This window comes from Rhinoderma darwinii, chromosome 10 (genome assembly GCF_050947455.1).
Source record: "Rhinoderma darwinii isolate aRhiDar2 chromosome 10, aRhiDar2.hap1, whole genome shotgun sequence".
Classification (NCBI taxonomy): domain Eukaryota; kingdom Metazoa; phylum Chordata; class Amphibia; order Anura; family Rhinodermatidae; genus Rhinoderma; species Rhinoderma darwinii.
Window position 1 is genome coordinate 89,026,154 of NC_134696.1, and position 23,046 is coordinate 89,049,199.

At 43.2% G+C, this 23,046-nt stretch overlaps 1 protein-coding gene across 2 annotated transcripts in view; it reads right to left on the minus strand.

The window, feature by feature from the left end:
* The window catches only part of RIC8A (RIC8 guanine nucleotide exchange factor A), a 67,755-nt gene that overhangs the window by 32,799 nt on the left and 11,910 nt on the right, over positions 1-23,046 (minus strand). For both annotated transcript variants that reach the window (XM_075840212.1, XM_075840213.1), the window contains exons 2-3: positions 21,126-21,173; positions 1,450-2,064 (exon numbers count right to left, since the gene is read on the minus strand). In XM_075840212.1, the coding sequence (XP_075696327.1) occupies positions 1,450-2,064; positions 21,126-21,173 (663 nt within the window). The remainder of the gene's footprint in view (positions 1-1,449; positions 2,065-21,125; positions 21,174-23,046) is intronic.

Sequence of the window (23,046 nt, forward strand, 5' to 3'; positions counted from 1 at the left end):
CAACCGTAATTTTTATCCGCAATTACGAATCCTGAACCATACATTTCTATTGGCCGAGGAGGGGTAAAAAGTCCAAATAATATTACCAGAGTATTGCACTATGCGAAGAAACCAAACAAAACTAATGTAAAACGGCTTGCTGACTGCAGCGGGTTTTACAGGGGAATTCCACTGCACTTAAAAATTTTATTTTTTAAAGGTTGGGTTCAGTTGTCATGGACAAAATGTGTTTTTTTGCTGCGTGTTTTGTAAAATCACGACAAACTGGCGCGGTTTCGATGCGATTTGCAGTAAAAAGCAAACACTGTTTTATCGCAGTGTGCGAACACAGCCTAATAGGGTTTTCCCATCATATTAATGATGTTCACATATCTTCTTTTCATGGTAATGGAGAGTAAGCAAGCATATGTTTCCACCTCTTCACCAGCAATGGGAACTAGACAATCCCGTTCTCTGTAGGTGTCCCAGTGGTCAGACTATGGCTGAGCAACTAATCGGAAAAAAACTAAATTCAGTTCAGATAACCGGCGTCATCTTGCGCATTTAGTCTTTTTCATTCGTTTTTTTCCCTGGTTTCCACAGTATCTGCGTCCTCAGGATGCAGATACAGTTGAACCCAAATGGTGGAGCAGTCAGCTCCCTGCTCCACTATTTAATATGTAACGTCTCAGCACAGGCAGGCGTGATGCAGTGACACCATCGTGCCTGTTTGCGCTGAGCCACACAGAGCACAGACTGGAGAAGCAGAGGGATCTCCTCCACTCCTTGTGGGAAGAGGGTTAGGTGAGTATTTATTTTTTTAGGCACTATTGGGGCTGTATGGGGCAGCTATATGGTATTTTACTGTATGGGGGCATTATACTATGTGGGGAAGCACAATAGGGACATTATGCAGTGTGGGGGCAGTAACATTATACTGTGTGGCACGCAGTGTTAGGGGGTATATTGTATACAGCAGGCTCAGGGAATATATATTAAATCAATAGAATGGCATGCGAATAGGCGGCATGGCATGTAAAAAGGGGAATGGCCTAAATAATAGTAATCGAGGTTACATGTTCAATTAATCATGATTTTGATTTAGGTCATAATCGCTTAGTCCTAGGTCAGACCCCCCACCAATAGGACTTGGATAAACAGGATTGTATGTATATTTTTATGGATCACCGGGAAACACTCCAGTGGCTCATAATATTCAATAGGGTTTCCACCCGTGTCCATTGTAGTTTATAGCTTCCCCTACACTCGGACAGTGGATCGACTTATCCCGTGACCCGGCGTGATCTTTCTAACAAAAATTAATGGTGAACACCAATCTTCCTTTTACCGAGTTGGAAACATCATGAAGGTACCATCCAAGTATGACCAGTATTACAAAGGAAGCGGAAAATCACTATAAACATGCAGCATAAAAGTTTTTAATTTTTATGTAAAAAGTTTAACACTCACCTCATCGACTTCCCTGCGGCTGATATCAAAGGTGATGTTGAAGAGAGTCTTTAGTATTTCCATTACTCTTTCCGTTTCTTCTTTGCCTAAAGGTAACGCTAGATGATCCGTTACCACCTCGTAGATGTCGGACCATTTCAAGGCCAGAGTGCTCTCCAAAGCATCGGTTAGAAGACTAACGCCTCTCAACTCTCGAGCAAGTTGTCTCCGCACATCTACTCTGAGAGCTGTGAGAAGGAAGAGCAAGCGAAGATCGAAGAACTTGCTCTCATGAGAGGACCTGGTTTCATTGTAGAGCTTGAGGCGGCGAGCTAAGCCACACACCAGACGTAACTCAGTGGCCACCTCTTGGGCCTCAACACTGTTGTAAACAATATTACAGAGACCCTTCAAAGCTTCCACTGCGCTCTCACTGTCCGGGATACGAGGCACCTCCATCTCATCCGAGTAGTCCAAACCAGCATATCTGGCCAAGATTTGCATTGCAGAGAGGCTGGTGAAAGGTGCTAATCCATATTTATCTCGAGAAAGGATTCTGATGGTTTCTAAACAGGCCATTTGACAGGACGGCTGCAGATCCCGCTCTAGGAACTTAATCACAACTTCTCCAAGTTTCTAAAGGCACAAAAAAACAAAACAAGTGGAGAGTAAGTGAGAGAATAAAACCAGATACATTTATCTTCATGACAACGTTCTATAAGGTTTGTAGAAAATCCCATCAAAAAATGAAGCTCCTTTTTAGAAGCCGCTGTAAAAAATATTCGGAACCAAAATATTGGAAAGCTGAAAGACTCCAATCAATTTTTTTACAATCTGCGAATATGAAACCGAAGATTCTTTCTTAGGCTGGGTTTACACGACCTATTTTCAGGCGTAAACGAGGCGTATTATGCCTCGATTTACGCCTGAAAATAGGGCTACAATACGTCGGCAAACATCTGCCCATTCATTTGAATGGGTTTGCCGACGTACTGTGCAGACGACCAGTAATTTACGCGTCGTCGTTTGACAGCTGTCAAACGACGACACGTAAAATAACTGCCTCGGCAAAGAAGTGCAGGACACTTATATACATTATATGCAGGACACTTCTTTGAAACGTAATTTGAGCCGTTTTTCATTGAAGTCAATGACGAACAGCTCAAGATTACGGGCGTCAAAGACGCCTCTCAAAATGCGAGGAGGAGCTTTTACGTCTGAAACGACGCAGCTGTTTTCTCCTGAAAACAGTCTGTCTTTTCGGACGTAAAAGGAAGCTAGCGTGTGCACATACCACTGCCTCCAACCTTAGGGTAAGTGTGGACGCATAAGGAGTACTACACCATTACGTCAGGTAAAAACTTTTAATGGGTTTGTATTTTAGTACAGCAGGGCCATTGGGGTTGTTTACACACCCGCCATCAATAGGTAACTGCAAGTTTCCATTGGCTGGAGATGACCAGACAGTAACTACCTCTCGTCTCCTTGGGATATCCTATACTAGGACCTGTTAAGAGGAATACCCATTATGAGACTTACCTAATGTATTGCCCCAATTACGTTAACCAGTCAATAAATTTTTGGCAGGAGAAATTTTTAAAGATCGAACATCATACAGTTTACTGACTGAATCTATCATTTACCCAGTCTCACCTGTCGTAGTTTGACATCCTGATCCTCCGAATAATCCAAGTCATAGTCTGACTTGTGGGCCCAGTCTCGGAATTTCTTTTTCCTGAACTACAGGTATGAATGGAGGTGAAAATGAAGATGGAACACAATGGGGATTGATGCGAGTGGGCAGCAGCAAAAAGGATCAGTAGTTCTAAGATTGCGGAGAGCACCTATAGTTCTACTACAACCCCCATCACTTAGCAGGAATTGGAGATAAAAGCATAGTAGACACTGACAATGGAATAAGTAATAAGCGCAGTAGACATGGACATCAGCAGCAAAAATAGTCACATGTAGTTCTACTGAAGCGTTAAGTACAATTTACGTGTTTTATTTAAAAAAATAAAATCCGGCATTATTTCATGAAAAACAAAAAATGTAAGTTATTTTAATAGCCATCAAATGGATTTTAGGGTCATTCTGTTTTAGCATGGGATTATCACACGATAGATTTCTATCCATTGATCTAATGAATTGATTTACAATTCTCGTGACGGTTAAAAATGCAAAATGTAGAAGTCTGTATAAAGAAATAAAAAAACAGCCATTACGGGACCTGTAGACGAGTCAACTCCTATCATTAAACTTTGATATGTAACCTCAAAAAGGTGCAATTCCCAATGCTTGATTTGAGGCTGGAGCACGTTGGTGTAAGTAAGATGGTGTGGAGGGATCCTCATTATGATATAAATATACACCACACATACAAACCTCTAAACAAAAAAAACTTTTGGTACCATTTGTTTTATTTTTTTTTTTTATTTCCCTTATGCAAATATGAACAAAATTTCATAGACTTCTCCAGGGTTTAATTTGACAAGTGGCCCAGCAATAACATATTAAAAAAAAAAATTAAAAAATTTGGACAGTAGCCCGTTTCTAGGTGGACAGAGTACCTGGCTACTCGTATTTGCCCAGAACTCCCTTAGAGGTCAATTAAGTCACTATTTTTGACAGGTACCATGGTGACTTGTACCTGGTTGAATAACGGGCAGGTCCCAAGACTCACTCCTCACTCAGTCCTAAAGCTGTCCATACACTTGAGATAGCGGTCAACTGATTGAACCACTTCCCCATAGACAAGCCTACTAGGTTCGGCATGTACTGTCAACTATGAGAAGTAAGAAAAACGCTGCCCGAACCGTCTGGCAGCAGCTTATCTATTTGCATGAAATTCAACATGCATGACCCTGCTGTCCCCCGACATCTGCCGTCGGGGGAGTCGGGACACCGCCATACACATTAGACGGTCGGCCGGTCCTGCCAAAGTTACTCATGCAATTACTAATACTCTCTGAAGCTCCAGGATATCATAGCTACTTCCAAAAATTAAAACGGCCCTAGTATGAAAGCTGGGACCCGGTATATGCAACATCAATCCAGTTGCACCTTTCATAGAGAGAAGAGACTTGTCTATATTGGTGCACCTCATATAGATGTCAAATGTTCTAATTTATGGAAATATCTCAAGGGAGGACGAGGATCCCAGAAATTAACCATCACTAATATTCATAAAATATGGTGGAATTACCCTTTAAATTTTCAGTTCTCTTATACACAACACGTACAGTGGGTACTGAGAGCCTCGCGGTCCGACGAGTAAAAGGTTTTCACATGCACGTTCTAAACCGAATACACCATAATGGCCAATTTGTACTCCCAGTGAGTTGACCGATTGTGTTTTCCTATTTTATGCATGTGAACGTAACGCAAATTATAGTTGAAGACTGTTTTTCCTGCTCCTCTTACCTCAATCTATACTGATTCGGCCGGATTGGAATCATTTACTGCCTCTCGCTGACCAGTGAATGAACACTCCTTGTACTGTAGAGTGGATTTGACATTAACCAAATCTTCAACTGACGCATTTTGCATTGCCATGAAATAGAAATCTCATCCTTCACAACCTTAGGGATAACAATGACGACACCACTTTGTGATCATCGAGGACACAGCACAGGCAGCATCATCCAGAACAAAAACAAATGACGTCTGTTCTGTTTCATAAGCTGCAGTCTATTGCTGTGTGTTACAATGGTTTGACGTCCAAACGTCTGTATAAACATATCCAACACTTACGCAGAATATTTCAATGTAAAAATCCACCTTATAGTCAAGTCCATTCTAACAACACAACAAACAAATGCAACCACCCTGATCAGTGCGAGATAACGCAAATATTAATACAATTACTTAAAGGGAACCGGTCACCAGCATTTCACCTATTGAACTCTACTCAACCCTCGCTGGCCGCTGCTGTCAAAAGTTCATTGACATTATCCCCTCTCCTAAACCCCTCCGACTGAAATAGCGGTCTGCAGCATTTTGCACCTTTTATTGTAATAATCGGCAATCTCATTCGTTCCTCTTCTTATGCCCGCCCACTGCCGGAAAACTGGCCAGCCCTGAATGGCAAAACCTCGTCCGAGATGACGAGCTTATGCGCGCTATGTATAGACCGTACCTTTGCATGCTCCGTCCGGGCCTCAAATCTAGTTACTGCGCATGTGCCGCTATGGTGTGTCGTTGTGTGCACGCGCCAGAACAGAGCATCAATGCGCAAGTGCAGGATTTCATGTGTGCTGGGGGAAGGCGAGGAGCGGTCAATCAAAATTAAGGAGGCGGGTTTAACTCGGAAAGGCTTGAAGAATGAAGACATGACTCTCCTCGAATGAAGATATGACTCGTTTATGCTCATTAGCATACGGTGCTGGAACACTAAAACCACTGAATACTAAAGGTACAGAAACACTTATAATTATCTTCTAGGATACATAAAAATTATTTTTCACCCACTTCCACTAGGTATTGCTGGTTTAATAGGTGAAATGCTGGTGACCGGTTCCCTTTAAAGGGGATCTCTAGAACCCAAAATTAGCATTTTTCTAATGTAAAGCCCATTCCAATTTAGTCACCATATGGAGATAAAAATACCCATGTTAAGATAGATTATTGATATTTTTGAGTTCTAGACAATCCCCTTAACGGATCAATAAAATCATGCATCTTCGGTACCAAAACAATCCTTCAGATATTTAGAAATAATTGTCCTATACTAGACATTAAGTGCTATCAATGTGTGATTGGTGGGGTTAACCCTCGGTACCCCCACTGATCGGCAGGAATAGGGGCTGTGGATCCTTTACTGCAGTATCGGACAAAGAACTGAACATGTCTGTGCTGCTGGATCGGGTACTGCAGTTCCGCCCCATTCGTAAGGCTAGGCAATCAATGTTATATTTCACATGTATCTTTTTTGCAATGGAAAAACTTGGTACCGGATTAATGTAAACCACAAGATGTGGACAGGGGCGTAGCTAAAGGCTCATGGGCCCGGGTGCAAGAATTCAGCTTGGGCCCCCCTACCACTCCCCAACACCGCCATCATCATCAGACCCCTGCGCGCGCCTATGCCCAGACGCCTTGCCCAACAGCCCCCATAGTATAATGCCCCCACAGTATAATGCTCCCATAGCTGCCCCCTCACAGTATAATGCCCCATAACGTATAATGCCCCCCCATATCAGCCCCCCATACAGTAGAATTCCCCCCCCCCCGCCCCCCCGCAATATCAGCTCCCCATACAGTATAATGCCCTCATATGTGAATAATATAAAAATAGCATAATTACTTACTTATCCCCATTCCCACGTCGGGTGGAGGATCCTTCTCCTCCTCCGGTCTGTGCTATGAGTGACTCAGCGCAGGCAGGCGTGATGATGTCGCTACATCCCGCCTGCCTGCGTCGAGCCGCTCAGGGCACAGTGAATGCTGGATCAAGGAGATGTCAGCTCCTTGCTCCAGCATTGATTGGAACCGGGACCTCGGTGAGTGACTCACGAACCCCCAGGGGGACGCGACCCACAGTGTAGGGATGTCACGATACCAAAATTTGGACTTCGATACCGATACCTCGTTTACTTTGCCAACAGTAATTAAATAAATAAAAAGTTCTTCCATTTTCTGATGTGAGGAACGAGGTGTGATGAATTTTGAATGTGCCTCACATTAATAGTAATTAACCCCATCATGTTTCTCAGTCATAATGGGTTAATATGTAAGGTACATGATGGGGTTAATTACTATTAATGTGAGGCACATGGAGGTTAAATTCATCATCGCACCTTGTGCCTCACAATTAGGCCCCATGCACACGACCGTAAATAACCTCCATTTTTGCGGACCGCAGCTGCGGTCCGCAAAAATGGACCCATTCACTTTCATTGAGCGCGGACACATTTACGTAGCGCTACGGATGGGTGTCCGTGCCATAGAAATGTTCCCAAAATTATGGAACATGTCCGTTCTTTTGCATTTTGCGGGCTGTGATTGCGGGCACGGTCGTGTGAATGGGGCCTAAGTGATAGAAAGCAATTTTTATTTTATTTTTTTACAGAGTACACATCATAAATGATGCAAAAAAATAGTTGTGCAGGTTATTACGGCCGCGCCAATACCGATTATGTGTATGTTTTATGTATTGAGACTTATTTTAATGTTTATTGTAAAAAAGGTGTATGTGTATTTTTTTTATTTAACATTACTTTGTTTTTACTTTATTTTTAAACTTCAATGTACTGGCCTATAGCTATATGCCAGTACATTAGCCTGTGTACGGATAGTACACAGGCAGTTGTTAGGACATACCTCAGTATGCCCTAACAGGAAATATGGAAGGACAGCCCTGGGGTCCTTCAATGGACCCTGGGCTGTCTGCCCATATATGGTATGTCCCTCAATCGCGTCACAGGGAATTCCCTGTGATGCGATCCAGGGGCATCCCCCCTTCTCATTTTCCCCTGAATGCTGCAATCACAATCAGCAGGAGAATATCGGCGGAGATAAGAGGTTTCTCTGATCTCCGCCGTTATAGAGCGTGGCTGCGGCTGTGTAATACAGCCATTGCCCGGCTCCTGACATAAGTGCACGCGCGGTCAGCATGAGGAGATGCGGCCGGCGCTGCACTAATGAGCGGCGGTTCAGGCACTGAGGATAGAACATGGGGGTGTTTTGTAGCGCGCCCGCCATGTTCTGTCTTCAGTGCCACAGGTCATTATGCTAGCCGCATCGCATCATCCTGACCCCGCGCACATGTCAGGACTCAGGAGCGGGGCAGTGACTGTATTACACAGCCGCAGCCCCGCTCTCATACAGTCATGTGTACTATACTGTATTGTGTTGGATTGTGCAGTTTGCGGTGGAGAGAGGAGGGGGGGCTGTGATTTAACGCCCCCCTCCCTCTCCACCGCAAACAACACAATACAACACAATACATTCCAAGGCATCACAACACAATACATTACAACACAATACATTACACTGCAGCTTACCTGGAGTCCTCCGCACCGACTCTTCCGCTCTGTCTGGAAGTCGTGTCACATGACAACACGGTCACATGGTACACTAAGTGTACCATGTGACTGTTATGGTATAAATATACATATATAATGTATTTGGGACCATAAGGAGTGAAATGTTATAAAGGAGAACATGTATTACAATATAAAGGTATTTTAGAAAGGTTAAGAGAAGAAATAGTTTGCAGATGCTCTGCCGTCCCTTGAAATTGCAAACAGATGGTGGTCAATCACTTGACCACCCCCCTAAGCATAAAGGAAACATAAGGGAATACCTGGGGCTCCACCAATGAGCTTTTATGGGAAAGGAAGCTGTAAGGCTAGAATATACAGATGACTCATATGTTATGGAATGTTCTTTGTTCGTCTGATGCTATAAGTATGAACGTTGTAGTTCAATAAATTAGAAGTATCTTACCTTGAGAAACGTCTCAGTGTATCTGTTACTTCTCCGAGCAGCTCGTCCTACCTATCGATTTGAACCTGCATGGAGATCAAGGCGTAACGTGACCCAAGTTGCGATCACAGAAATTGGCGCCCGAACAGGGACTTGACCAGACTAAGTGGTACCCAGCCCGGGTACCTACCGGGACTAGAGTGGCGACTCTCCAGACTAAGGAACGGGCAGACCACAGCTGCAGCAAGGTAAGAAGCACTTAATTCTTACAACTTTGCTCTGCATTTTCTTGTCTGGTGAGCCACCCCTCCCGGTACTAATCCCAGGCAAAAAGGTCCACAAAAGAGGGATATTTTAGTGTAAAAATCTGGTCAAGTCTATATGTAATCCTACCCTCAGGATAAAGTGCCTGATCTCCATGGCAGTATTTGTGTGAATGTGCTAGGACGATAGTTTTGTGTCACAAATGAGTTTTTAGGGAGAAAATAAATAAGAAATTTTTGGAAAAATCCGATAATCCGGCAAAATACAGAGAACGTGTGTACACGATTGGAGTACTTGCGGGGATTATCATGCGCTGATTTTCAGCTCAAAATTCCAGAATTTTCTGCAGTCCGATAAACCGGCATGTCAAATGAACAGCTTGATTTTACGTTTGCCTTGTTATTTGGATTAGGAATATTTGTCATATTAATCTTATGGTGCGGAGGGCACGTACTCGAGTGGTGTCTCAGACGAAGAAAGTAAGCTAGTTATAAAAGGAATTTAATTCTCTGGCCAGAGTAGAAGAAGGTTAAAAAGAAGTTTCGAGGGGATAAGTAACTGTCTCAAATAGGTGAGAAAGGAATTCACCTATCAGGAAAATCACCCCCTACATAACTTAGGGTCTGCCCATAGGCGACCACTTATAACTAGGCAACAATAGGGAACTTGGTGTCCCTATTACGAGATGAGCACCCACAAGGACTGACAGCCAAACAGGTAGTGGCGGAAAGAGAGGGAAAGGATGTGACAAAAGGAACAAATCAGTTAATGAAGGCATGTGGAATGGGAAAAGCGGGAAGATTAGATCCGGAAAAATGGAATGAATGTTGTGACACAAAACGTGGATGGTTGAAAGATAAAAAGTTACAGGGGAAAGCAGAAGCATGGAGAAAAGTGTCAGAAGAAGTAGTACGAGGAGGTTTCAGGGAAACAGAATGTAAAGATAAGTTTTACTACACTTGTTATAATGAAGGTGGTAAACAAGGAAAGGAAAAAGCAAGTAGCCCACCGGGGTATGGGGTAGTCACGACGCAGGGACCAGGGGGATGGACGTGTAGAGTGTGTGGTCAGCAGAATCAAGCATGGAGGGATACTTGTTTTGCATGTGGGGCAGCAAGACCAGGAGGGCAAAATCCCCTAGGGATATATCCAGTGGTACCAAAAATGAGTAGCACAAACCCCTTTGCCCCCTCACCTCAACCAGTACCATATAAACAAACAATAGGTTTGGCCCCTGTAGTGTTGGCAGGAATAACCCCAGTAACAGGAGGAGCCGAGGGCTCAACGGATGAAAGAGTAGAAACTAGAGCGTATAGAGAGAAAAGGGAAAAAGAGGAGGCAGAAGAGAAAGAGGAAAGGGAAAGACATCAGCGTAATATGGATCAGGCAGAAGCAGCAAGGAAGCTTCCCGAGTCAAAAGATACGACGCAAGCATTAGAAAACGTGGGAAAAAGGTTACAAGTGTTGACAGACCTGTTTGCGACTGAAGCTGACAAGAATTTTAATAAAGATAAGGAACATAAATATAAGCCATGGAACCCTAGGGATGCATTGACTTTAGTTCAGAAAGCCCCCGACCCGGAGACAGAGCCTGTCCCTTTTTGGAGATATATAGAACAAATTCAGAAAATGTATTCAGCAACATGGGAAGACTTAGTGCAGCTCATACATACCAAAATGGGAATCTATAGCTCTACAGTCATGGATGATTTGGATCCCCCGGTAGGAGGGAATTGGGCTCAGACAGAGCCATCGGGGCAGAACATGGTGGATCAATTGAAAGAATGGGCAGTGAAAAAGCAGGCAGAGCTAGGACTTAACCTGACAGACCTTACGCAAGATGGAAGTGAAACAGTGGAGAAATTTTACGCTAGACTCCAGACAAGCTGGAAAAATATGGAATACAGAAGAGACAACCAACTAGATACTAGACTACTGACAAACTGTTTTGTAGACGGGCTAAAACGACACATAAAAGACGCATTGTTAGTAGCTAGACCCGAGTACCGAAGTTTGGCCCCAGGAGACCTGTTAAAAATAGCACAAGGTATAGAGCAGGGTCAAAAAGCACAAGGACAAAGAAAGAAACAAGTTGTTGGTGCTTGAGTATACCAGCCTCAGTAGCAGCAACAGGAACAGGCACAAAGGCCATTACGGAAAGATATAACTTGCTATAATTGTCAGAAGCAAGGACACATAGCCAGGAACTGTAGAGGTCCAAAACGCCCACGACAGTTCCCGCAAGTGGAGGGCGCGCAGCCTACGGCACCTCCGCAGACACAACAAATGCAAACATATCAGGCATAGGACAGTGGCAATCCTGAGGAAGGGATAGTAACACAGATACAAGTAGTTTCCTTAGGTCCCGCTCCTACGGTCCCGTTAAAGATAAACGGAGGTCCCTCCATACCCTTCCTTATAGATACGGGAGCAGCCATGACTGTCATCAAAACCCAATTACTTCCTTCCGAGATGTTGTCCCCAGATTATCAAGAATGTGTGGGTGTGGGAGGAGTTGTGGTGAAAAATCAAATAAGTAAACCTGTCACACTCCAATTTGGACCACACAGCTCGCTCGTTACTAGGTTGGTCACTTGTGATACTACTCCCGCTTGCTTGCTTGGTGCTGACCTGTTACAAAAATTACAGGCCACCATCGAGTATTTGCCGTATGGGACAGTAAAACTATGTGGCCAGCTGAATGAGGAGGAGTTGTGTTTGGTAGCGGCTTGTGACACCAATCTATGGAGTACCTCTACGCAAGCATACGTCCAAGCATATACTCCCACAGAGCAAGAACAATGTTTGAAATATGTACCACACAAGTTGTGGTCAAAAAGTCCTACAGATGTAGGCATACTGCCAGTACCCCCGGTAGAGGTCAAACTGAAACCCAATCATCCACTACCTCAAAAGAAACAATACCCCCTCAGCCAAGCCCAATCAGATGCTATAACCAGTAGCATCAGGGACTTCCTACAAGCAGGAGTACTAAGGGAAATAGTGTCCCCATGTAACACTCCCTTATACCCTGTTAAAAAGAAATCAGAAAAAGGCCAACCTGCAAAATATAGGATGGTCCAAGACCTGAGGGCAGTAAATGCGGCAACAGTTTTTAACACACCGATAGTGCCAAATCCAAATGTATTATTGGCTCAGATCCCAGCAGCATCTTCGCATTTCACGGTGGTGGATCTGGCAAATGCCTTCTTCTCAGTCCCATTGCACCCAGATAGTCAGTATCTTTTTGCTTTCACACATGAGGGAAAACAGTATGCATGGACTGTTTTGCCCCAGGGAGCACATAACTCTCCAAGTACCTATACGGCCGCAATGCAGTCGGTACTTGCAGAATGGGTGCCTCCCGAGGAAATAGTATTATTACAGTATGTTGATGATCTACTCCTTTGCTGTCCCTCCCAACAAGAGTGCGCAGAGGCTTCTGTGTCACTCCTCATGTTCCTAGCTAACCATGGCTGCAAAGCATCAAAAGACAAGTTGCAGTTTTGTTGCACACAAGTGGTATTTTTGGGACATTGTGTGGCTCAAGGCACACGACACCTTACTCCTGATAGGGTTCAAGCCATTACTCTATTGCCATTGCCCACGTCATTAAACACCCTCAGGACATTCCTGGGTCTTGTATCCTATTGCAGGCCCTGGATCAGATCAGCATCGATCCTCATGCAGCCCCTGTATGATTGCCTAAATAGTCAGCCATTCGGACTCACCCCAGAAGCTGAAGAGAATTTTCATAGCCTTAAATTAGTAGTACAAACAGCTCCAGCCCTTGGTACTCCAGACTATGACAAACCCTTCAGGTTGTACTGTACTGAACAAAATGGACATGCCACTGCAGTTCTCACACAAAGTCATGGACCACAGCAGCGCCCGGTAGCATATTATTCAGCTAGACTAGACCCTGTGGCCCGAGGTTCCCCATCATGTGTGAGAGCTATCATTGCTGTAAATTCAATGTTAAACAAGGCCTCAGATTTGGTCCTGGCATTTCCAGTCCAAGTTTTTGCACCACATGATATTACTGCTATTCTTACTCAAGTACAGCCGAAGCACTTGTCAACAGCAAGACATTTGAGATTAACCTGTGCACTTCTTCCTGAGCAGGTTACTTTACGCCGCTGTACTACATTGAACCCAGCTACCTTACTGCCTTTGGAGCAAGGGGGAGAAGACGTAGGTAAAGTATGGTCACAATTTTTGCCTGAAACTGATGAACATGATTGTATGGCCCTTATGGCCCAGGAAACAGTGGGGTTTGCACATGTAAAAGATACCCCACTCCAAAACCCAGACCTAATACTCTTTGTGGATGGTTCAAGGTATTTTGTAGAAGGATCTTTTCTTACAGGATATGCAGTAACCACCGAAGATGTAGTCCTAGAAGCAGCCTCCTTACCAGCGTCGCGCTCAGCACAAGAAGCGGAGCTTAAGGCCCTGGCAGCAGCATGCCAACATGCAGAAGGAAAGACAGCAAATATATACACTGACTCTCGATATGCTTTTGGCATTGCACATGACTATGGCCCTATATGGAAGGCTAGACAGTTTTTGACCTCTGCAGGTACACCTGTAAAGAATGCAGACTTTGTAAAATACTTGATGGAGACCCTGATGTTACCCACAGAAGTAGCAGTAGTAAAAATTAAAGCTCACACTAAGGTGAGTTCACCAGAGACAAAAGGAAATGCTTTGGCAGACCAAGCCGCAAAAGCAGCAGCCTTAAAGCCAGTAGGTCCAGTAACAGTTATGATGTACCAACATCCTGAAGACTCCGTGGTCAACATCAGCCCCACAATACTACAAAATCTGCAAAACCAGATATCCAAAGAAGAAATAACTAGATGGCAGAATCAGGGAGCTATCCTGAGAGCGGATGGACTATGGCAACAACAAAATAAGCTGTGTCTGCCACAAACAATGTTCCCTATGATGGCACAGGTAACGCATAGACAGACACACCAGTCAAAAACAGCAATGATGGACTTGGTTAACAAAACCTGGTATGCTCCAGGGTTTAGCACTGTAGCGAGTAAGTTTGTACAAGGGTGTATGGTATGTGCCACCAATAACGTGGGGAGAACAGTGAAAGTGCCACAAAAACACACCCCAAAGCCAATTTACCCATTCCAGAGACTACAGATAGACTATATTCAATTACCAAAAGTCGGTACCTATGAATATGTGCTTGTTTGTATTGATCGCTTTTCAGGATGGCCAGAAGCATTTCCAGTAACCAAAGCTACAGCCGTAGCCACAGCAAAGAAACTGATCAACGAGGTGGTGTGCAGATATGGAGTTCCAGAGGTGATCGAGAGCGACAGAGGAACTCATTTTACGGGTGAAATCATGAACCATGTGTTGTCAGCTATAGGCATAAGTTAAGCCCTACATACACCATACCATCCACAGAGCAGTGGGAAGGTTGAGAGACTAAATGGGACTCTCAAATTGAAAATCCAAAAAGCAATGGTAGAAACCGGGAAACCATGGACCGAGTGTCTACCATTAGCCTTGTTCTCAGTAAGATACACTCCAACAAAAAGAACAGGTCTCAGCCCATATGAGATCTTATTTGGATCGGCTCCCAGATTAGGATGTTATTTTCCACAGGTGCTCCAAATGCAGTATGGTAGACTAACAGATTATGTATCAACGCTGAACAAACAATTGACCAAGGTGCATGCACAAGTCTTTGCTTCCATTCCAGATCCTGATTCAGTTGAAGGGACGCATAAGTTAGAACCGGGAGATTGGGTGGTCGTTAAGAGACACGTGAGGAAAAGTCTAGACCCAAGATTTGACGGACCGTTTCAAGTCCTACTCACAACAAGCACCTCAGTGAAGCTCGAAGGAAAGGCAAGCTGGATTCACGCCAGTCATTGTAAAAAGGTTCTTCAGCCAGAAGAATGAAGATCTTTGCGGTTGTTGCGGCGGTTGTTGCGTGTGCTCTTATACAAAAAGGCAGAACTGCTACTCCTGTACACGTAATCAGTACAGAATCACTGGAACAGTTCAGGACAGGGTGGGCGAAGGCCACAGTGGATAGAAAGCAGGGTAACTACACCTGTAAGGCCAATGCCCCGTGTTATACTACAAATGTGACTACAACCGAAGGGACTTGGAAAAAAGGACCACATGGAGGGACTGTGTACCTTCACATAGACAAAACAGCCAACATTAGCATACAAGAAGAGACGCCGGGGCTGTTGCTTTGTTGTTATGAACCAGATTTACAGTATCTACAGAAATATACAACCAGTAAAAATAGAAACGAAATGATAAATAAGATTTATGAAAGATGCAACAAGGAGAGGCTCAACTCTACGATTGTAATAAAATAAACTGATGGGATGATATTATGTATGAATAATAGCCAAATAAGAAATAGAATATATTTTCTATTCTTGATAACAATTTTAAGAGATAGTTTTAAGCCACATATAACAGTACAAAGTCTGGAAAGAATCCCACACACTTGTAAGAGCGCTGTAACCCAACAGCAGAAAAAGAATGTACACTTCAATATTTCCTTCCCTGAATCCCCCAGCTGTCATAGACAAAAAAGAGAATGGTATGACACGCTATTAGGAGGGGCGGGAACGGGATTAGGAGTATTGAATGGTATACAGTTAGAAACAGTTATGAACAAATTAAACTCAGTGGGAGATGACACATCTACTGCATTAAGGAGAGGTGCGTCATGGTTACCTACTACCTTTGCCTTACAGCAAAAAGGGTTAGCTATAGATGAACTGTTTCTAAATGTTTTTAATGAAAGTATGCTAACCGAATATAGAACATTACAGAATGTATCAACTAAATTGGACAGTATGTACGCTTAAAACGATGTGGCAACAAGAACAGATGAATAATTTGAAGAATAAATTGTTTAGTAGTCATGTTAGGCAATGGACAGACATTCTGCCCATAGGAAAGAGAAATGATACGTGTTTATTGTTACAGCCTGAGTATACTGAGTGTACACCTAAATGGTGTGCAGGAAGACTAATAGCATTTCATGTGAAAAATCCTACTCTATTATGCAAATTTATTGTTATGCCAATGGTAATGATTGATCCGGTGACATTATTAGGACAATACTGGATGCCGGAAATGAAAGGAACACACATAGATTCTCAAAATAAGACAAGGAATATAGATGTGTGCCAATTAACAGAGCAAGGATATGTATGTAATCAACAGTCAGGGATATATGAACCCTGTCTAATGCAGCACCAGGATAATGTATGCGCACTCACTATAATCCCAGAAGCTAACTTACAGGTTTATATTGAAGTAGGTCCACAGCATGTATGTTTAATAACTAACAACAAGCAGACCCTTAGCCAGTTTAATCTCACAGGACCATTTTCAGGATGTCTATACAATGTGACGCATTTGACTTGGGGGAACCAAACTATAGTGTTCCTGCCTACTTTAGAAGAAATAATGTCCACTATATGGGTACCTGAACCTTTGCCCTATGGAAATTTTAGTTTATCTTTAGACGAATTGAAAAAGGTGTTACAACGATCAGGAGAAGTTGAAAAACTAATCCAAGCCCATAATGTAACTCTAAGTAGTGTGAAAATATTGGCTACAATAGCAGCTAGGGAAGTGATACATTTGTCATCAGCAATAAAAGATGCTAGTGCCCATCACTGGTATGACGTTTTTACAGGATTCTCACCTACAGCTACTAAAATATTACATGTGCTTTTCCAACCATTGATTTGTTTAATGATATTATTTGTATTGCTTACATGTTTTAATTGTTATGCATTTTGTAAAATAAGGGAAGCATTCAATCAGAGGCCTATACATTATGATGAAAGAATGTTGTGAGATTACCCCACCTACATACCTGTGTGAATCAAGTGAAGAAATGGATCGAAGCCTTGCTATCCGGAGATAGAAGTAGCATTGGAATTTAGGTGTTGGTAAAATCAAAAAAGGAGGGATTGTTATGGTATAAATATACATATATAATGTATTTGGGACCATAAGGAGTGAAATGTTATAAAGGAGAACATGTATTACAATATAAAGGTATTTTAGAAAGGTTAAGAGAAGAAATAGTTTGCAGATGCTCTGCCGTCCCTTGAAATTGCAAACAGATGGTGGTCAATCACTTGACCACCCCCCTAAGCATAAAGGAAACATAAGGGAATACCTGGTGCTCCACCAATGAGCTTTTATGGGAAAGGAAGCTGTAAGGCTAGAATATACAGATGACTCATATGTTATGGAATGTTCTTTGTTCGTCTGATGCTATAAGTATGAACGTTGTAGTTCAATAAATTAGAAGTATTTTACCTTGAGAAACGTCTCAGTGTATCTGTTACTTCTCCAAGCAGCTCGTCCTACCTATCGATTTGAACCTGCATGGAGATCAAGGCGTAACGTGACCCAAGTTGCGATCACATGACCGTAACCAGGAAGTGCCGGCTTCACGGCACAGAAGATTTAGTTAGGAAGCATGCTGTATGGCAACGGGGGCCCGTGGCGACCGCTGCGACCCCTATAGCTACGCCACTGGATGTGGATGAAATTTGTTCAAATCCATCCACTTTGCTACTACTATAAATTACTGTGTATCTTCCACCCAAATATCTGGATGAAAACTCTGCATCATATCTGCCACATGTGAGCATACCCTAAGGCTACAGTCACACAAGCGTATCAGATTCACGCGCGTTTCCGTGTGTGTTCCGTTCTGCATCAGTGTGCTCTGCGAGGGGCATGCGTTATTCACGCACTCGCAAAACACATCTTTTTAAAAAAAAGATATTTTCAATTGAATTGATGCGCAAAAAACGCACAGTACACGGATGTGTATCCTTGTGTGGTGCGTTGTTTTCAAGCACCTATGAGCCCATTGAAGTCAAAACGCACCAATATAGGACATGCAGTGAATTTCAAGTAACGGACTCTCGCTGCGTGAAAACTCCTGCATGTGTGAATGGCCCCATTGAAATCAATGGGTCCGTGCGCTGCGCGTGATTTTCATGCGCAGAACATGGACGTTATTCACATTCGTCTAAATGAGCCCTTAAGCTGGCCAATTTTTACGTCCAAAAAGGCCAATTAAGACCATTTTTTGCATATTATTGGTGCATATTTGTGAAGTGAACGAGCGAGGCAAATACCGACCCAAAAAATCCAACATGGCTGATCTGCCGTGTTGGATTTTCCCGATAGTGTCGGGGTGTTCTATTTGGAAAGTCGTTTGTATCAAACAACATATGATCCCATCAATAGAAAGCCCAGACCAGACCACAAATCAAGGCAGAGATCGATCAGCAACGTCATTTTAATTTATAGCAATGTCGTCCAAAACCACAATCTCCACAGAACAACCAGGAACGACAAGGTGTCAAGAAAACGGCAGTTCTATATCTATCCCTGTGGATCGCTAGCAGAAGGCTACTGATGGGCAGGTTGATCCACTTGATTCGCCTGGTCCGGTAACCCATAAAATACAATGGGTGAATCTATTTGCCCATTATTCTCTTCAATTCACAAAAAGCAAACCAATCAATTCGTCCAATGTATCCCTATGACAGACAAGCTCTAAATCAATCAGCCAATCAACAAACCAGAAATTGTGCGGATTACCCCATAATTCAAGAGTTAAACAGGCAATCAAGAAGGCGTGATTTCTATGTGATTATTTGCTCTGATAAACATGATTAAAAATGGCCAAAGATGCGAAAATGGACAAGACTTATAGGATTCACTCCATTCACATATATCCCCGTACGTGGCTATTTATATCTGTACATACATAACTACTGCGTCTATATAGAGGCTGCACAGCGCTAAGGGAGGGCGCAGTCTACTCCTAGGCTATTGCATTATGTTACCTCTTCCAGCTCCTGGCGCTGCAATTTAAACATTAGACAAATAAGTAAATCCGAGAAGGAAAAGAAAAGAATGGGGTGGGTAATGTAATAATGTCAGAAAATAGCTTGACCCCATTACAGTCCATAGGCGCCGTGTTATGGATCCGTGCGACAAGGATGAATAATGCGGCAGTATTCCTTTAAAAGAGATTGCCTCATGAAGACAACCCATGTCCATATTAGGGCATATGAATATTATAAAGGGGACCCCCCACTCAGGACCCACATCTATGAGCCAGAACAGAGAGTCACTCGGTAAGAGAATTAAAGGATTGTCGAAGATTAGAAAAACAGGACTGCTTTATTCCTAAAACAGCGCCACACCCGGCCAAAGGTTGTGACTGATATTTCAACTCAGCTCCACAGATGTGATGCTGTTTTTGGAAGGAAGCAGCATTGTCTTTCTAATCCTGGAAAAACCCTTTAAATGCACACATTATATACACAGCCGGATGTGGCCTGAATAGCGGATCATCAGGGTTTAGAGAAGCCGTACCTCATTAGTTGATCGCTGCATTGGCTTCCTCTTAAAAAGGGGTGGTCTTTATTAGACAATCCCTTTAATATTGATAGCTTGTTTATAAAATAAGACGATATGACCATGCCCGCCCCGTTGTTGACTTCCACATTTAACACCGATTTCAACAATTATATAAAAATAACCAGATCTCTCTTAAAATGTCAGATAAACACAATATTAGCGGAGTGTTGTACCGTGTTAGCCATCAATAAAGGAGCGTTTGTAGTTATTGAACTAGATTGGTGGAGAATACAATCTTCTCAAACTACCTTGGTTTCTTCATTAGGCACGCCACAAAAAACTGTAGCTGAACAGTGTATACGAAGGCCGAATTCAGACGACCGTTGTATACGTCCGTCACACGGACACATGTATTTCAATGGGGTTGGTAATACGGCAGTTGTTTAAACGGACCGTGTGAAGGGTCTATGAAGAAATAGAACATGTCCTATTTTGTTTCGTTTTCACGGAGCCCTCGATAGACTCAGTCTATGGGGATACGTGTAAACGGGATCCGCGCGGGGGCAACTCGGACGTGAAAAACTGCCATTTTTCACGTCCGAGTTTCCCCACGTTCGTCTGAATTCGGCATAAGGCTCTGTTCACACTGCCGTCATGGTTTGCGTTGTTACCATGACAGCAGTGCCAGATCCGTCACACAATGGACACCGGCGGTGCCTGACAAACCCCATTGACTATAAAGGGGTCCATCAGGGTTCTGTCGTAGTGTCCGTCATCTTAACAGGAAGAAAAGCGACGCATGCTGTGCTATTCTTCTCGTCAAATATCACAAAATTGCCGACAGAAGCTCCGAACTAAACCTCTGGCGGCAGCGTGAATTCATAGTGACACGTCAGCAGTTTTGATCAATGATCGCTAAATCAAAGCGTCCGATGCGCTAGGATGAGCGTTGTGCCACTTTGTTTCTGATCGGCTGTCCTTGGAGCGGTGTACGGGCTCAATGGAGAGTCTACGAGTCCACACAGCGCTCACCTGAGCGCTACTGCTGCTTCGATTTAGCAATCTGTGGGGGTCTCAGTTCTCGGAACGCCGCCGATCAAAACGTGTGACATGTCAAGATGGTATGTCAAAAGTTTAGTTACCCTTTGAAACGAAATTATCTTTTTCTTTTTTTATTTTATCACAGAGAGGCAGTGTATTGTATAGAAAATAATTTAGCTACATGCACTCAAATGGTGGTCACCCAGATCCAAACAACTGGTTGCTAGGCAACATAACTTAAATACATTTAGTGCAGTTCCACACGACCGAGTGCCAAGCTGGCCGTTTCTCACGGCATCCGAGTGGCCCCCAATAGTTTTCACGGACCCATTCACTTTCATGGACCCGACTTTCCGATCCATGGAAAGATAGGACATGTCCTATCTTTCTACGGATCACGGATGGGTTCCAACCGGCACACACGGTCGTGTACATGAGCCATTAAGAGGGAGGTGTAACGAATAAGGTAAAAGAAATAAAACTAGAATCTTTAACAATGTGTACTCGCTTATTGAGGGGCGGCAAATAATTTAACATTATGTTAATACAATTCTCACCTTTCTTTGTTCTCTCTGCTCTGCATTGAAGAAGAAACATTGGGAATTCTGTAAGCGAAAAGAAAAGGACATTACTATACATTTACTTTGAAAATCAACTTTATTATTGAATATCCATAATAAGGCCTCAGGCACACGGCCGTGCAGTATTTAGGGTCAGTCAATACTGCACAGACGGGCCGCGGACTATCACCCGTATTTGCGGGCCGGAGAACAGTCCTATTTTTTGCGGCTCATTTCTACGGCCTGGACACACACCCGAAAATATACAGGAAGGTGTTCGTGCCCGATAGAAATGAATGGATCAGTATTTTTATCCGATAAAAATGACGGTCGTGTGCATGAGGCCTAACCCGTATGATCTAGTGGAACATATTTAGATCTCCTCTCACTTGCTAGAAGTGAAGGGCTGTAGAAATAGCAAATTCGAGTAAATAAATGTTTATTATAATTCTGACTATACTTACAGGAATTCCTGCTAATCTGGCATGTGCCAAAAATAGTCTCATGGCAGATTAGGAGGAATTTACCAGATAATCTGGCACTTGACTATCTTCACAGCTCACGTTGAAGCTATTGTGTGGATGTGGATGTGCTAACAATAACATACCAGATAGATAAATATAATATAGATAAATAGTATCGTTTTCAAATGTGTAAATGTTCTAAATGTGTCAATTATTATCATTGTCGGCAGCACATCTTGGTGCGTATAAAGGGAGATGTGCTGCCGACACGATATTAAATGTATGGGGCCGAACGATAGGATTAACGAGCGATCGTCCCCCATACTAGCCCCTTGTGAAAGGAGACGAGCGCCGATCAACGAGCTGTCTTGTTGATCAGCGCTCGTTGCCCTGGCCACACTTGGCCGGTGTAAAAGTACCAGTCGACTGCGTTATTGATTCCAGGAACGGTGACAAACGGAAACCATTAGCAATGTTTCCGTCACCATTGATATCAATGGGGTTGCAAATGGAAGCTAAGGTTTCCGTTTGACTTTCGGTTGAGGGGTTCCACGACGGAAACCTCTGACAGAACCCCTAAATGGAAAGCGAACGCTGATGTGAACAGGCCCTAAGACTCCTAAATTCATATATAAACATGCAGAGATAGTTATGTGTCCTGCCATGACAGATTCCGATAATGCACCATCTGCAAAACCAGGTATGTGCCGGTTTATGACATTTTTTAATTTATAAATCTGATATTATTTAGTCCAGTAACCCCTCAACTCTCTGACTCCCATAGCGGGAAAACAAAGCTGCAGCCCCTACAAGAATATACAGGAAAAATATTTCAATCAGGCACCAATGAGACCTGATGCTAAATTACTGGATATCCTGAACCGTCAAAGAATTGAAATAAAATCTTTAACAATAGAGAACGTTCCGAAAGAAATCTGCTCTATATAACGAGTGTGTCGGCTGTATGTATCGCTGACACTGCAGTGTAATGAGCAGGATTCCGCTAGTTTAACCCTTTAGATACCATGCTCAATAGCGACCGCGCCATCTAAGCTGTAAAAAAACAGGGGCGTCCCCCATCGTGCTGATGGTTGTCATGGCAGCCTGGGGGCCTAATGAAGGCCCCCAGGTTTGCCAGCTTTGTACTCCTAAATAGAAGAATCGCAATATACTGCAATACATTAGTATTGAAGTACGTAGTGTATGTGATCCAACGATCACCGGTTCAAATCCCCTGGGGGGGGGGGGACTAATAAAAAAAAGAAGTTAAATAAATGGTTGCCGACACAGGACGAGTATGCTCGTCCTGAGGGGCGAGCACTTATATGCCAGGCTAATGTACTGGCATATAGATCTATGCCAGTACATTAGAGTTACAAAATAAAAATCAAAATGATAAATCCCTTTATGGGATTAAAAAAAAAAGTTAAATGAATGTAAAAAAAAATTAATGA